The sequence below is a fragment of the Natrix helvetica genome (assembly GCF_964273705.1).
Source record: "Natrix helvetica genome assembly, chromosome: 1".
In the NCBI taxonomy this organism is placed as follows: domain Eukaryota; kingdom Metazoa; phylum Chordata; class Lepidosauria; order Squamata; family Natricidae; genus Natrix; species Natrix helvetica.
Window position 1 is genome coordinate 227,326,477 of NC_138548.1, and position 17,659 is coordinate 227,344,135.

The 17,659-nt window shown below is 42.5% G+C and overlaps 1 protein-coding gene across 1 annotated transcript in view; it reads left to right on the plus strand.

Moving 5' to 3' along the window:
* ANKFN1 (ankyrin repeat and fibronectin type III domain containing 1) overlaps positions 1-17,659 on the plus strand; it is a 299,454-nt gene that overhangs the window by 167,512 nt on the left and 114,283 nt on the right. Inside the window, exon 3 of the mRNA XM_081933540.1 lies at positions 9,711-9,913. Coding sequence (XP_081789666.1) covers positions 9,728-9,913 — 186 coding nt within the window. The 5' untranslated portion in view covers positions 9,711-9,727. The remainder of the gene's footprint in view (positions 1-9,710; positions 9,914-17,659) is intronic.

A 17,659-nucleotide genomic window follows, 5' to 3' on the forward strand; every position in this document is an offset into this window, starting at 1 on the left:
TACTTTTATTCTTTACAAATAAAAAGGGTCGCATATCCTTTGAGACCTTGGCAAATATTCCTGTTTTACAGTCAGAGGGAGGCTACCAAATTAGCAGCTCGAGCATGCATGTTCTCAGCGTGATTTTGTATACTTTCTGCACCCTGCAGATTAAGATGTAATTCAAGGCACTATAACAATCCTGTTCAGTCTGAATGATTGTATGAAAGTGTTAATACCACTTTATAACACCTTGGTATTGCCGCACTTGGAATACTGCATCCACTTTTGGTCTCCACTATGAGACTTTAGAAAGAGTAGAAAGAAGAGCAACAAAAATGGGGGACTGGAGGCTAAAACATATGAAGAACGGTTGCAGGAACTGGGTATGTTTAGTTTAAGAGAAAGAAGGACTAGGGGAGACATGATAGCAGTGTTCCAATATCTCAGGGGTTGCCACAAAGAAGAGGGAGTCTAACTATTCTCCAAAGCACCTGAGGGTAGAACAAGAAGCAATGGGTGGAAACTAATCAAGGAGAAAAGCAACCTAGAACTAAGGAGAAATTTCCTGACAGTTAGAACAATTAATCAGTGGAACAACTTGCCTCCAGAAGTTGTAAATGCTCTAACACTGGAAGTTTTTAAGAAGAGATTGAATAACCATTTGTCTGAAATAGTATAGGGTTTCCTGCCTAGGCAGGGGGTTGGACTAGAAGACCTCCAAAGTCCTTTCCAACTCTGTTATTCTATTGTCTAAAGTTACGGTAAATCTATGCACACAGTATCCTTATGTCTCATTGTCGCTTGATGAACCAGCTTCTCTTCTAAATGGAGCACAAAGGTCTGAAGAATGTTTTTAAGTATGCTTCACCTGAATTCCCCGCTTCTGACGTGATTCAGAATCCTGCCGTATTGTAGTTCTAAAGAAGAATTGGACACATTGAGAAGTATTTAAGGGCAGCCATCCATTAACTCACAAGAAACAGTAGAGATTGGGTTGATTCACTGTAAATTGAATGTTTACAGTGTTTACAGAAATTCAGTTTCAAAATGCAAATCAAAATGTAGGTTCCATTACCTTTGTATTTTGTAGTTTGGTACTAATTTTAAAAAGCATGCTCTAAGTAAAAAGAAAAAAAAGAGCATGTGTTATGCAAGATAAAGCACAGAAGTACACTGTGGTAGAAATGCTCATGTTTAGACAAAATTGGGTATAAAAATGTGCATGCACGCAAATTCAAAAGGACCTAGGTTGTAGGTTCAGCTATGGCTGAAAAAGGCTTCTGCCTGAAATGCAGAATACAGGTGGTCCTCAACTTATGACCCCAATAGGGACCAGAAAATGTATCATTCAGCAGTGCAATTGTTGAGTCATGACTCAACACCTGCCTGTTCCCAATTTTATGAATATTTGGCTGCACTCGTTAAGCGAATCACTGTGGTCATTAAGCAAGACACCACATAAGTGAAACAATATACTTGCTGCCTTCCCCATTGATTCTGCTTCATTTGCTAAGAAGTTTGTAAATGACAATCATGTGACCACGGGATGCTGCAACCATCATAAATGTGCAGAGGTTACCAAGCGCTCAAATTGTGATCATGTGATCACAGGGACTCTGAGATGTTCGCAAGGACCAATCGTAAGTCACATTTTTAGCATTGTTGTAGCTTTGAACAGTTGTTGCGGAAAGCAGAAGCTGTGGGCCCTGGAAGACCTCCAACTTGTGCACAATCCTTGAATGGGGGAGTGCCACCCCATTCAAGATCAGGAGTTGGACTGTCCCCCAACCTGGGTGGTCCAAACACCCACAGCCACTCGGCTTTGATAGGATTGTTTAGAAAAAGTTCCTCCCCATCTAAACTGCCAGGAGCATGGAACCAAGAATGACATGATGATTTAATCAGGGTAGTTTCTTCATCGCTACTCATCTATAGACAGGAATCTTGTCAGACTAAAGTACAATCTGCATAACTGTTAGATACAATTCCTGCATGCCAAGGATTCCAAGCTGATTTGCCTCTTAGGTCCTTGGGAAAGACTCTCTCCCTCTTGCAACTCTACACCAGATTCCATCACATAAACCCACATAGCCTCTAGGCACCGGGACAGAACCTCAGCAGCTCTACTTGGCTGTACTGGAGTCAGGAGATAGACTTGGGTATGATTAGCATAATGGCAATACCAAAGCCCAAATTGGTAGATGACCTCACTCAGCAGGTTCATGTTGATGTTGAAAAGGAGGGGAGACAGAATAGAATCCTGGAGCACCCAGGCAGGAGTAGTGAGGAAGCAATCTCCCCCTCCACACATACACACACACATTTACACTTATTAAAACCAACCCTTGAGAAAGGAGGACCTTCGTAAAATGGTGCTCCCAATTCCTAACCCACAGAGTCACTTCAAAAAATGCCGTGGTTGACACTGTCAAAACCCACTGAGATAAAGGAGCACAAGGTGGATGTACCACTGCCATCTCAGTTCTGCCATAGGGGATTGCAGCGGTAGGATTCAAATAATTTAACAACCAGTTCAGAGATGGGTTGCTCCTGGTTCAGGCTGGATCAGGCGAACCAATAGTAGCGGCGGTGGAAGGCTCCGCCCGGACGCTTCTGTGCCCGGATGCTTCTGTGCGTGCGCAGAAGTGTTGCATGAGTGAGTGCACGCATGAGCAAACCGGTAGTAAAAAAAATTTGAAAACTCACCACTGAACTGGTTCTCTGCCCTAATGACCAGCTGGGTAGGTGGTGCTCAGTGGTCATGTGACCGTGTGGGCATAGCAAACTCAACATCACTCAGGTTGATGGGCACTTTGCTTTAGCTGTTACAATGTAATAAAACTTAACCAGAGAGGCAGTTTCTGTAAGCAGGGCAATAAAGATTAAGCTAGAAACAACACCAGAATGCCCCCCAAATAGAAGGTTGGAGACTGCCAATAGTTACTGAAGACCATGGGCCCAAGGATGGCTTCTTGAGGAGGGGGGGGCACCATCCCCTCTGTCAGAGAGATTTGTACCTCAGCATGGACCCAATCATAGGTTATGACCTCCCTGGCCACCTATAATGCAGAAGAGACCCAGGCCCAGTAAACGGGGCCAAGCTGACAGCAAAATGAGTCCTGCCCACTTCCTCAGGAGTCACCAGCTCAATCCCATCCCAGAAAATGGGACCTTTGCAGGGGTGAAATTCAGCAGGTTCTGACAGGTTCTGGAGAATCAGTAGCAGAAGTTCGTAGAACCGGCAAATACCACCTCTGGCTGGCCCCAGAGTGGGGAGGGAATGGAGATTTTGCAGTAGCCTTCTCCTGCTACGCCCACCAAGCCATGTCCACAGAACCGGTAGTAAAAAGTTTTGAATTTCACCACTGGAACTCTGCCATTGGGCAACAGCCCATCTTCTAGTCAGTTCTGGGTGAGGAATGCCTATAAGTTGCCGTACTCTACATATAATTAGAATTAGATAGAGGTGAAAGAATACCATTAAATGTAAATAACTTTACAACTTTCAAACCTCTGAAAGCATTCCCCTTGGGAATTCATTGACACAGTTGTTAATTCCACATAATGTGCGCATTTTAAGTTTCCTTTGCAGGGTGACTGGCTCCAGATGCTCAAAATCATAAAACAGGCTTTCTGTGTTTTTGCAAGAATGTAAACACCAAAGAAAATGCATCTGTTTTCTTTTTTCAGTTCGTCTGTTTCCCACTTACCTGTGTGGGCATGTTAAACACTTCTGAGTCTTATCAAGCTTGAGTCTAAGATTAACCAAACCCCCAAAATAAGTGCCCTATCCACACACAGCTCGCCTTTTAAGTAGCATTGGAAGTTTTCTTCAGATCTTATTGTAGCTTCACATGATTTCCATATGTTTTTATATGATTCAGTAAATACGTTGTGGGTTAAGAGTCTGATTCCATGATCTGAGGCAACTATCTAGAAAAATACCATTTCTTTGGCAATCTACAGGCAGGTTGCATAAATTAGCTTTCCTAATAAAATATTTTTACATAATGTAACCACAGGGAGCACATCCATCAAACTTGGTGCTCTGGATGCTACATTTTTCTTGATAACTGATCTCTCCAAGGATGCATGTCTTACATAACCTATTTTTTTAAAACATCAGATCCCCAGTTAGTCATAATCAGGTAGCTGTAATTAGAGGTGAGATAAATGATAATTTATTTCCCCTCATCATATTGTATTAGTGAAGTAAATGAACTGAGTTTTGTTCATGAACTTCCGATTGGACCGTTGGGCCTGTTTTTCACCTTCTCTAGACTCTGGAGGCTTCCCTGAAGCCTGGTGAAGGTGAAAACGCCCACCCACCCACCCCACCCCAAGGCAAAAAATCAGCTGGCCGGTGCACACCTGCGCGCCGGAGCTGAGGGCTGCTGAGGGCTGCCGTGATGGCAAATATGGCTCCATGTGCCACCTGTGGCTCTATGACTTGAACCCAGACTGAGCTACCCAAAATAAGTGAATGATTCCTCATATTCAGGAGATACCCTAAGCATACAATAGAACATGGGAACGCTAAGAGAATGCCAAATTGCTTTATATAAATCAATGACTGTCTAGAGCAGGGCTACCAAACTCAATTTCATTGATGGCCACATCAGGGTTGTGTTCGACCTCAGAAGGACAGGATGGGCTTGGTAGCTTGATGTCACTCATGTCGGGGGGCACCATGGAGGTCCGAATGCTCTGCCAGCAAAAAGGGGCACCTGAGCTCCATTTCTGGCTGCAACGGCCTCCTTGCAATCCTCTGCCAGCAAAAACGGAGCTCTGGTAGAGGCCTCGCGGGCAGGTCCTTCACTGTCTCTGGGGTGGCTTCACAGGCCAGATCTAAACACCCTGTGTGCCAAATCCAGCCCCCGGGCCTTGAGTTTGACACCCCTGGTCTAGAGTATTGGTATCAGATGACTCTAAGAAATAATGTATGTGAGGGCACATGTTGCAAACAGTTGCCCACAAAAAAATTGGAAAGTAGAAAAAGAAAAGGAACTGAATCTATGATCTCAAAGTTGTTTAATGTAAGGAAAAGAAGGTATTTGGGAGAACATCAGGGCCAGTGGTTCTCAACTTGTGATCCATGGACCCCTGGGGAGCCGCAATGTCATCCCAGAGAGTCCACGAAGGCTTGAAGAAATGTTATGATTTAAATCTTTTTTTTTACAGCAATTAGCTTTATTAAAGCTAACAAGTTTAAATCTTGAGTTAAGTCTTGGGGGGGCCATGGTCACACAAAGTATTTAAAGGGAGTCTGTGGTGAAGAAAAGGCTGAGAACCATGGATCTACGTAGGCCATCCCCTACCCAGGCCAAGACAGCATGGGTTCTCTAGAAAAGGATCAGTTTTGAGTTAAATGTCTGTTTTGCAATTTACCTTAGTTCAGTGGTGGGTTCCTATGGGCTCGGACCGGTTCAGCTGAACCAGTAGCGATTTGGCGGCCTGGTCAGGCTTGCCACGCCCCTGAACTGGTCCTCCAGGCAGCCCCATCTTGTTTTTTGTTTCTGCACATGCGTAGAACATTTTTTTTGCACTGTGCATGCACGCATCAAACACGTGCTCGTGGCGCGCCCACGAGAAAACCAGCAGTAGTGACTGCCAGAACCCATCCCTGCCTTAGTTGCTACTTAAAAACAAAAAGGAAATGAATTATTTGCCTATCCCAAAGCTATTGCTAAACCTGGAGGCCAACCCAGTCAGACTGCTAGACCTGCCAGAAGCATGCTTAGCCTAGAGACCCAAAGGCTTCGTAATCTAGCCTAGAGCAATAATGCAGATGGGACCTTCTACCACGTGGAGCCTACTTCCAGGTATATAACATCAACAAGACTTTCTATTCGGATTGGTTCCCACTCTGCCTCATAAGCTGCCAGTATCATAATCTTGGATCCAACATCCAAGCTAGTTTCAAAATCACTCTAGTTCTGGAATTGGTACACATCCCGGTGCCCTGTCTTCATTTCAATAAGTCTGACAAAACATTTCCACTCTTTTAGTTCTCATTCTAAAGCTCACTTTCCTTCCATTTTCCTTCCATCAAAGGAGCTCAGCCAGCTTTCTCTCACTTGAAACAGACGCTCTCAGAGAGATCCCCAAAGTCACCTTAAAAATAAAAATAGGAAACGGCGGCAAGCCAAGCTTCTTCTGACGTACGTTCATTTGCCTAGGAACTTTTTTTTTTACAAAGACAAAATGAGGTGACAGACAGCATAATAAGAAGCTAGAAGGGGGTTCGTAAGAAGCAACCTTGCCTTTTAGAAAAGGATGAGTTGTTTTAACTGGATAGGGTTACTTTATGGGAATGTCCGTAACATGCCGTCTCCAAAAGGAACCCTGCTTTTAGAACTACAATAGCAGAGGAAAGCCTTAGAATTTTTTTTAAAAGGGGGGGGGGAGGGTTAATAATACCCTTTATCAATTATCTACTGCTGAAGTTAATGAGGGCTGAATACAACAAGGTTTCATTTTAAGCTTCGAGGTAGAAATCAATATTATGACAATTAATATCTATTTTCGAATATAGAAGGATAAGGATTACTATAGTCTGTCTATCTATCCAAATAGCCATCATCTATCCATCATCTATCTATTATCAACCTATCCCTCTGTCTGCCTAACTATTCATCATCTATCTATCCCCCCTATCTACCTCTCTATTTATCTAGCCATCTATCCCTCTGTCTGTATCATCTACCTGCCTGCCTGCCTGCCTGCCTGCCTGCCTGCCTGCCTGCCTGCCTGCCTGCCTGCCTGCCTGCCTGCCTGCCTGCCTGCCTGCCTGCCTGCCTGCCTGCCTGCCTGCCTGCCTGCCTGCCTGCCTGCCTGCCTGCCTATCTATCTATCTATCTATCTATCTATCTATCTATCTATCTATCTATCTATCTATCTATCTATCTATCTATCTATCATCTATCTATCTATCTATCTATCTATCATCTATCTATCTATCATTTCTCTGTGTCTCTCTTAGTCTTTCTTTCTCTCTGTCTTTCTCTCTCTGTCTCTCTCTCTTTCTCTCTCCATCTCACACAAAGTGACTCTGGACAGCACACATCTGTCTCTATCTCATGAAGAAAAGACCAGACAGCTCTTTTAAAGCCAAGAGATAATTGGGGTACTCATAGACATAAACCAAAATTTCCACCTATCTTTTTGCTCTCGCTCCTCCTACCTTTTTCATGTGCCAGGAAGCACTTCTCAGGTTTCTATTCCAGTTATAGGAACTGTCACTTGAGTTTAATGAAGCACGTTCTTCAATGAACTTACCAATTATTAGCTTGTCTCCTGGCATATGTTAGCCATTTAGAGAATTCATCTGTTTACAATAGTTCACTAGCCTTGGAAGCGTGCAAGGCTATTTGTGATTTAAGCCAATTTAGGTTTCAGACATCCGCCACCACTACTTTTAACAGGTAGAAAGTTGAGAATGGTACCAGACCTTGTGTCTCTGCTGAATTGTATGACCAATTAGTGAGAAGGGTTCAGTGGGAAGAAAAATAGAAATACTTCTGAAGCCTGGTTATCAAAGCAAGACTGGGACTTCATTATGGACTGGATCAAACAAAGGAATGACATTATTCTAAGCAAGCAGTTCATACTGCACATCCCATTGTTGAATTTCTGAATTAAGTTACACAAAAAACACCCATTTTCCAATTATAAAGTGAGCATTGAAATCTGGGTGATTCTTAGCACACCGATTATACATTAAATGGGTGAATAGTATAACACAATGCTTTCTTCAGAGCAATAGAGAACCATAGAGATGAGTTTGGAAAAACTGTGACAGCAGCTTTATCTGATTTAAGTCCAGATCAGGAAGAATATGGCATGAAATTCAAATTAGCTCTGTCTTAGTGCTCTGGAACATAAGAGGGAAGGAAGGAAAAGTGGTATCAGACTTTCAAGATTTTATTACTATAAAAAGGTAAAAGTTTCCCCACACATGCATGCTAGTTGTTCCCAACTCTAGGGTGCGGTGCTCATCTCTGTTTCAAAGCTGAAGAGCCAGCACTGTCCGAAAATGTCTCCGTGGTGATGTGGCTGGCATGACTAAATGCCAGAGGCGCACAGAGAGATGTTACCTTCCCATCAAAGGTGGTCCCTATTTTTCTACTTGCATTTTTTACGTGCTTTTGAACTGCTAAGTTGGCAGAAACTGGGACAAGTAACCGGAGCTCACTCTGTTACACGGCGCTAAGGATTCAAACCGCTGAACTGCCAACCTTCTGATCAACAAGCTCAACGTCTTAGCCACTGAGTCCCTATGTTTATTATTATAGTTTATATTAATAAAGCATAGGTATAGTAGTACTTGTGGAGTCTCTTTCTTAACCTGGTGTTCTTTGAAGAACTGGCCAGAAGTGTGTGCAAGTAACAACCAGAGTGCCATTACATAGGGGAGCTAGAGTTTCTATGGTTGTTTCCTAAATATCAACTCCTTATTTTGTGAGTCCTACCCCTATCGCTCCTGGTGTCATTTTATTAGACTGCCCCTAAGCTCACAACTTTACAAAAGTGTCCTTACTGCCCCCCAAATGGTGCCTGTCTCTAGAGTCGAAGACAAATTTGTTCCCTATGTGCAAGCAATGAGAAAATATGTGTGTTTATTTTAAATGCTGAAAAACTCAATTTTCTTTTTCTGGAAAAAATCAATTATGGTGGATTGCTCCTACTTTTTCAAAGAAGCACAATCAGATCAAAGCCAAAGGAAAATTAGAGGGGACAGGCAGTGTCGAGAACAAAAAGAAGCAGGGCATCCTTTGACAGGGTCATGAAATAAACATTGCAAAAGTCCTAATACGAGGCTGGCCAATTGCTCCCTCTAGCCTGATATTGCTTTCCTTGTGATGGACAGCAGTTCCATTGGGTACCATATTTGGCCAACGTTTTCCCTCTCAGTTGCTTGATTCTTTCAAATGGAGGTACCAGGTTTCTTAGGTCCGGCAAGTATACATCCCATCGCTCTGAGCTACAGAGTTCCTGACATGTTCTGCGAAATCACAGTTTACTAGGTCACTGGCATGTTGTTCCTTTTCCCTTTTTGCAAAATTTCCTGAAACAACAGAACCAGCGATTTTATTTATTTATTTGTTTGTTTGTTTGTTTATTTAAGGTTGCAGCAGTTGCTTGGGTCCCACCCATGGAGGAAAGGATTCCATCTGAAGTATAATTCAACGTATGAAATGATGGGATGAGTTATGGTTTAGTCAAGGTCCCCCAATGTAAAGCAGTTAAAACAGTGCCAAAAATGCTTTTGGCACTTCAGATTTCTCTGCCCCACTCTCAAGATTGGGCTATTGACTCTAATAAAGAAAAAAAATAATGGAAAATGAAATTACAGGGACAGAGAAAGCAAAAAAATATGAATATGGAACAGGATGGTGCTCAGATAAACACTATACTCCAGGGTTTTAAAAAGTTCCCCGTCAGCATTAAAAAGAACAAGGGCATCAGTCAAGATGAGGAATTTCAAAATTATTTTCATTCCCAAGAAATTGAACAAAAGTAATTTGATTTGGGACTGGGAAGTCAGGCTGAAAACAGGCCGAATATTCACCACTGGCATAATTTCTTCTTTTGTTTGCAAAAACATCTGTTTCCATGTAGAAACTTAGATTTCTAAGATTCCGATATAGGTTATTTCCAACGAATTCACTTGCCCAGTTCAAGAGTGTCCTTGTTCTAACAGCAAAGTTGTCCTGCCTCTTTTGTAGGAACTGCCCTGTGAAAAATGACCCAGCAAATGCAGAGCTTACAACTTTCCCAGACCAAAAAGAATAACCCTCCATCTTCTCCCAATGCCGCCAAGCGTCTCTACCGGAACCTCTCCGAGAAGCTGAAGGGAAGCCACTCATCCTTTGATGAGGTGTATTTCAGGGCCCGAACAGATCGTCTCAGTCTCCGGAAGTCTTCAGTGGTAAGTCTTTGGTATCTCCTGCATTCGTCCATTCATACAATTTAATGTCCTATCTCTTTACGGTTCATTCCAATAGTTCTTACAATTCTCTCCCCAGGTAATGCCAACTTCTTCCACCAAATTTTCGCCCATGTAATTCTTTGAGTGTTATATCAGGGAAATGTTGGAGGGCATTGGAGGAAATGTTTCTCTCAAACACATCTCTTGTGTGTGGTTAGGGTTAGGGTTAGGGTTAGGGTTAGGGTTAGGGTTAGGGTTAGGGTTAGGGTTAGGGTTAAGGTTAGGGTTAGGGTTTGTGGAAGCAGCCAAAATTAGCGGTTTCTGTTTCAAGTAGTGCTTCTATCCCACCCATCACAATAAATCTTGGTGTGTGAATGATCTATAATGATTTATTCATAATTTGGATGATCGAACATAGAATAAGAGAGCTGGAAGGGACTTTGGAGATCACTTGTGTGTTGTCAGAGATTGATACCTACTGAGCATTTGCTGGCCGATTGAGATAATTCTGCAGATATGCTCCTCCCCTGTGGTCACTAGGCATGGCCCTTTGGGACCTTTTTGGCTTGGGTTGCAAAGGGAACAAGATCTTTGGTTTTCACAAAGGCATCTTGTCTGATCTTTTCAAAATGCTGTTCAGGCAAAACAGGTCTAACAGTCTTCTGAAAATTCAGGGTAATTGGTTATTAAGGAGATATTCCGTGGTCTTTTACTGGAAGTTACTACTTTGTTTCCTTACAAACTATTGAAATAACTGCACGAAGAGTCACTTTTTCAAGGCACTATTATATTCTAATACATTTCAGATGAAACACTATCTTGGAAGGTGAGAAAAAGGTTGACTCAATAGTGGTAAAGATATTTTGTCCTATTCTGCCGGGCATAGAAGGATGGTTGTGTACGTCATTGTCCCCCTAACCTGAAGACCACATTAGGGATAGATTATCCTGAGGAAAAAATAATAATAAGTCAATCAATGGTATTGTATATATTGTTCATTTTGTAGTCAAAAACTCCAGCTCAACCATGAACACATTAGATGCAATTAAAAGATGTTTGTAGACATACACATATTTGATTTTTATATACTACTAGCTGATAACCTGGCATTGCCCGGGTATTTATTTATCCCAATCCTGTATTAGACAGGAATGGTGATGTCAAGTGGCAACATAAGTGTGGAATGGGCTGTTCTGCCTCTTTCTATTAATGTCGCAGCAATTCCTGAAGAGGTGATGGCAAGAGCAACTTCTCCCTGAGCCCTGATTTCGGTGACAATTAAATTAGTTAAAAAATGTTTTCCCTGTGCCCCCAGAAGCGTAATTTCTAATGTTGGATTTTCCCCCTTACCAGAGGGAGCCCCCTCGTGGAGTACTGTGAAGCTTCTACCATGGCAACTCCACTATGCTGTACGGTAGAAGCCATTTTAAAGCAGTACAGTAGAATCCATTTTAAGGCACAACAGGCTGTATCTTAACAGAACACACACCGCAAGGGTATATATATTTGGTTACAGAACATTACTCATATATCAGTTTTCTAAGAATCTGAAGGAAGTAAACCCACTGATTGCTCTGAATTTTAGTCAGATCCACAAAATATTATCTCAGCAGCTTCTGTTAATCAATTACAGGGATAAAACTGTGTCCTTATTAAAGCTGATAGTAAAGCTGTGGGATATTGAAAGAACCGTTAAATGAAGATCAGAAATGGCATGGGGATTGGGAACACATCAAGAGTGCTCTATCCAACATTCCTCAACCTCCATGCCATCTGTTCCAATCTGAATATCTTGGCAAAGATCTGGAAAATCCCTTGGTTCAATGTTCCCGGGTGATTTTTATGCAACCAGGAACCCAGAGGAAATCCGTTGTGTAATAGATGGACACAGAAATGGCAGCAGGTTCTGTTCCAGAAGATCTTTCAACAGACTTGACAGTAGCATTTGATGCTCTTGAACCCCAGAGTCCAAGTGTCTCGGGAAGCAGGAGAGATTGGATGCAACTCTTACTCACATTGCTGTAGCTACTTAAGCAGGCTTATCATAAGACAAAGGAAGCATCCAACTTAGGAGCCAAGGTGGCGCAGTGGTTAGAGTGCAGTACTGCAAGCTACTTCTGCTGACTGACCACTGACTGCAATTTGGCAGTTCAAATCTCAACAGGCTCAAGGTTGACTCAGCTTTCCATCCTTCCGAGATCGGTAAAATGATGACCCAAATTGTTGGGGGCAAAAGGCTGACTCTGTAAACCGCTTAGAGAGGATTGTAAAGCACTGTGAAGCAGTATGTAAGTCTAAGTGCTAATGCTATTGCTATATTGTCTAACATTGATTGGTGCCACTTTGGACAGTATTATCTGAGACATTCAACACCTATCATGATGCAGCAGTATTTATAGTTTAAAGTTTAAATTAACATGTGGTCGAAATGCAAACATGTTTTTCTCTCGCTCTGTTACTGCAAAGGAAACGACTCCATTTAATTCTTCCCCATTTTTATCAAAATTCCCTTGTGATAAGAGAATTCAAAGTTATATTGAAAACTGCACTCCGAGACCACATTTCTATCATTTCCAATTAATGCCACCTACTTTTGGTAAGAAATTCACTTTTAAAAACAGAGTGACATACACAATATACACATATGGCTTATAATGCTTTTAAGACAAATCAGTCAATGTTCACATTAATTTGAACACAGCCAAAGTTAATTAAAAAAGAACATGGTGCTGTCTAATTTCAATATAATAGTCCAGGCAAATGTTTGCTGGCTAACTGCCCATTTCTTCTTTTCCTACGAATTTATAGGATATGGGGATATTTTGTGCCTGTTCTCAATCCTGACAATAAAATTCATCCTAAAACTTATCATAAAAGGGATTCATGGGGAAAGCATATGATGGGTTTGTTTGTTTGTTTGTTTGTTTGTTTGTTTGTTTGTTTGTTTGTTTGTTTGTTTATTTATTTATTTATTTATTTATTTATTTATTTATTTATTTATTTATATGTTTCTTTAATACCCTGCCGGCATTGTTTTTACAAATAACTCAGGACAGCAAAAACCTTTTTCCTCCTATTTTCCCCACAAAAACAACCCTGTGAGGTGGGTTGGGATGAGGAAGAGTCACTAGCCCCAAGTCACCCAGCCGGCTTTCGTATCTGAGGCAGGACTTGAACTCTTGAGTCTCCCACTTTCTAGCTTAGTACCTTAGCAAAAGTAGGGACGCGGTGCCTCGGTGGTTAAGATGCTGAGCTTGTCGATCAGAAAGGTTGGCAGTTCGGCGGTTCGAATCTCTACTGCCGTGTAACGGAGTGAGCTCCCATTACTCGTCCCAGCTCTGCCAACCTAGCAGTTTGAAAGCATGTAAAAATGCAAGCAGAAAAATAGGAACCACCTTTGGTAGGAAGGTAACAGTGTTCCGTGCGCCTTTGGTGTTTAGACATGCCGGCCACATGACAACAAAGATGTCTTTGGACAGCACTGGCTCTTTGGCTTTGAAATGGAGATGAACACCGCCCCCTAGAGTCAGGAACGACTAGCACGTATGCGCGAGGGGAACCTTTACTTTTACCTTTTGCCTTTAGCACTAGCTCTAGAGAGCGAACTGGCTCTCTCTTTAGAAAATTAACTTCGTTGGACCCATTCACACACAATGTAGATAGTGATAAAATTGTTTTGTTCCATGTATGATGGCAGGTGAGGGACTTAGATGAAGGAGGAGGCTAAATTAGAATTCTCTGTGGTGTGTAGTTCGTGCTGGCTTTGAAGTGAGAGGGAGGAAGAGGATTTATTGGATTGCTCATCTGCAGCTTCTAACTAGGTCACTTCTCCTTTTATCTGCCTTGTTTCAAGTGGAGGGATTTCCCCCTCCCCTTAAATAGTTGCTTTTGTGTCAGTTAATTTCTCCAGGGATGCACGTTCTGTGAACTTCACAAACACATCCAACAGGAAGGCTCAAACGTGGCTCTTCATCACTGTTTTCCAGGCAGCTCTTCGGAGCATTGTGGGCAAGCATATACATTTGTGGAATAATTTTTGTTGCCACAAGAACATCTCATGCGGTACTCAGTTCTCACCACAGAATAAAGGCAAACCATTTCCTTTCCATCCAGGAAAACTCACTCGATATAAGTAATGGCTTTTGGCCATTCCCAGTCTAACCCACATAGGGCATAAAATAAGGAAAAGCCACTGCAGGGAGAAAAGTCTTTGTGTTTCCTCCCTCCTTTAATGGCCCAACCCAAGTTCCCAAAGGGAAAAATCACTGTGAGGACACAGGGTCTTAAATCCAATATGAAACAAGCTTGCTCTTGCTTCTGCAATCAGAATTTTCTTTAACTTTCTCTCTCTCTCTTCCACCGGTGGTGGGATTCAAAAATTTTTACTACCAGTTCTATGGGCATGGCTTTGTGAATGTAGCTTTGTGGACATGGCAGGGGGAAGGATACTGCAAAATCCCCATTCCCTCCCCAGCCCAATAAGCTGCTTTCCAGCTCTGTTTTCCTGTTCAGGGCAACAAAAGAAGATCGAGTGGGAGGCTGGAAGGGGGCAGGACCAGCTTATTTGTCAATTCTCCAAACTATTCAAACTTTCCGCTACCGGTTCTCCAGAACCTGTCAGTACTGGCTGAATATCACCTCTGTCTTCCACCTCTTTGCTCTCCCTGCCTTTTCCAGGGGTTGCCCCAATACCCCGGTGCTCAAATAGGAAAAGGGCTACGGGTAAGCTGTGCATTTGCTGGGTCCTGTGGTCAGGAGTGTTTCTCCACATCTCCTTGCCAGAAGCCTTTTGCTCTTTGTATAATGTTTGTAAAAGCTCAGTGTCATCTCTAGACGAGATGAAAGAGGCACAAAGTTGAGTGAATCAATAAAGACAGAAAGCCCAGACATTTGTTCTGAGTAAAAGGACAGTCGCAGCAAAAGGGCTCTCAGAAAATAGTGCCTCTAGAACTTGCACACTCACAACAAAGAGGTGGGCAATTAATTTTCCCAAGGGACCACGTGAGAAACTGGGACTGATTTGAAGGGCTGAACCAACAATGCGGTGAAGGTGCCTAGGCATACGTGCACACACATATGTAAATTAGAAGTTATTTAGAAGTTATTTAGAATAGAATAAGCTGGAAGGAATCTTGGAGGTCTTCTAGTCCAGCCCCCTGCTCAAGCAGGAGAACCTGTACCAATTTAGATAAGTGACTGTCTAGACCAGGGGTGTCCAAACTTGGGAACTTTAAGACTTGTGGACTTCAACTCCCAGAATTCCCCAGCCAGCTGGCTGGGGGATTCTGGGAGTTGAAGTCCACAAGTCTTAAAGTTCCCAAGTTTGGACACCCCTGGTCTAGACTCTTCTTAAAAATATCCAGAGATGGAGTGCCCACAATTTCTGCAGGCAAATTGTTCCACTGATTAATTGTCATCACTGTTAGAAAGTTTCTCCTTAATTCCAGGTTGCTTCTCTCTTTGATTAGTTTTCAATCAATGTTTCTCATCCTGCCCTACTTTGGAGAATAATTTGACCCCCTCTTCTTTAAAAAAAAAGCAATATTTTTTTTATTAAAAAGTAACAGCAGTCGCCTTCAAAATAAAAGCAATCCATGTGGGCTGAGCAAAGATTTAGCACGGAGACCAGAAAATACCCAGATCTGATAAAGAGCATGCTAGAGATTGATAACTTATGATAACTTACTCCCGATTACAATTTATAATTGAACTTCTAATGAAAACCACTGAGGTAAAGATTCAGGTTATAAGGGGGTAAAGAACCAGACAATGCCAAGGAAGGTAGACCTAGAAGATAGACCTTTTCATTTCCAGATGTCATACCAATTTTTCGGTACCTGGGATCCCATCTCCAAGGCAATGGCGACATCAATAGTGAGATGCGAGCAAGAGTGAATGCAGCCTAGATGCATTGGGGAGCACTCACCAGTGTGTTATGTGACAGACGAATGCCAACCCATCTTAAATCTAAGATTTACAAGACAACCATCCGCCCTGTTGCGCTTTATGGCATTGAATGCTGGGCAGCAAGAACCAAAAGCTAACTCCATGCCATGGAAATGTGAATGCTCAATTGGATATCGGGCATCTCCCTTCTTGACCTCATCACAAATGTCACCATTCAACAACATTTTGCTGTGGCACCAATGATAGAGAAGATGAAAGAAGGCCGACTCCACTAGCATGGGCATGTCCAGAGGGCAGCACTTTCCACCGTGGCCAAGACTGCCTACCAACTAGAAGTCAATGGCTGGAGACCTTGTGGGCATCCAAAACAGAGATGGCAAGACAGCCAGTGGTGGGATTCAGCCAGTTTGCACCTATTCGGGAGACCTGGTTGTTAACTTTCTAAGCAGTTTGGAGAACCTGTTGTTGGAAGAAATCTCATTTTGTTTTTTCCCACTTTACAGGGCTAATCCTGTAAGGAAGGCAGGAAAGAAACATTCTGCTGTCGCTTCTAGCCTAATCTTTATTGCCCTGCTTACAGAAACTGCCTCTCCGGTTATCCCTTATTACATTGTAACAGCTAAGGCAAAGCGCCCATCGACCTGAGTGATGTTGAGTTGGCCCAGAGTGCAGGCCCACACAGTCACATGACCACTGAGCCCCACCTACCCAACTGGTCATTAGGGCAGAGAACCGGTTGTTAAATTATTTGAATCCCACCACTGAAGACACTATCAACAAAGGTATGCAAGCTGTGGGCCTGCACCCTGGAAATGCAGCTGACCCTGCAAAGTGGCACTCAGTGATCAAAAAAACGGACCCTGCACCTGCGGGAATACGCTAGGAAGAAGAAGAAGAAGATGCAAATGCGGGGGTTGGGGGTGTCTCTGTATGCAATAAGACTTTTTTTTTTTACAGATCCTTACTGTGAATATGGATAGATGTTCTTTCCTAATTGAATGCTACCAGATAGAGAACTGCATTCGGGACTCAATATTAGGGTTTAATTTATCTGGATGATTGGGGAAAATATACATGCGAGGATTTCTTGGAAGGCACATTGCAAACGTGCCAATTTACACTAAGTGAAATAAAGAAGAAGAAGCTATTTTCTATGAAACAAACAAAATGTCTCTAGTAGGTGCCCTTTTGTACTCTGCATTTAAGGCATTGTTACCTTAAATACAGAGTATTCACTTCCTCCAGATTTTTAGAAAACTGATACATGAGTAACGTTTTGTATAAGACATCATGTTTTGATCTGCTGCTACCCACTGTTGTTTAGAGATAAGGAACTGTCAAAACAGAGGCCCTTGAAACTCCCACGGTCTGGATAACAGGATGTGGAGTTATGCTGGTCTCTTGACCCAACTTGCAGGACTCCCTGGTTCTAAATATGGACACATTGACAAGATACAAAGTTTTGGACTATAGGGGTGCTGCAATGGTCAGAATTTTTGGAGTAAGTCATATGTCCCTTTGTTCAGCACTCTTGCAATTTCAGTCACTGAACAAATGTTCTTAAGTCAAGGACCACTTGTAACAGAAAAAAATGTGATCTCCTTGCTCCAGTTCCTTGAACTTCACAGATATAAGGGACCATCAGTACGTTCTTGTAGTACAAATGCATTAAACAAGCCAATTCTGGTTGGAGAAGGCAATCGTATAAGTATCTCCACTCCAATCCATATGGGGCTTTAGAGGTCAAAAGCTGGACTTCAACTGCGCCTGGAATGAGCACCTGAGACCTGCTTACGATGTATGATGCCAGTTAGCACATGGGCTACAGCCTTTTGACTG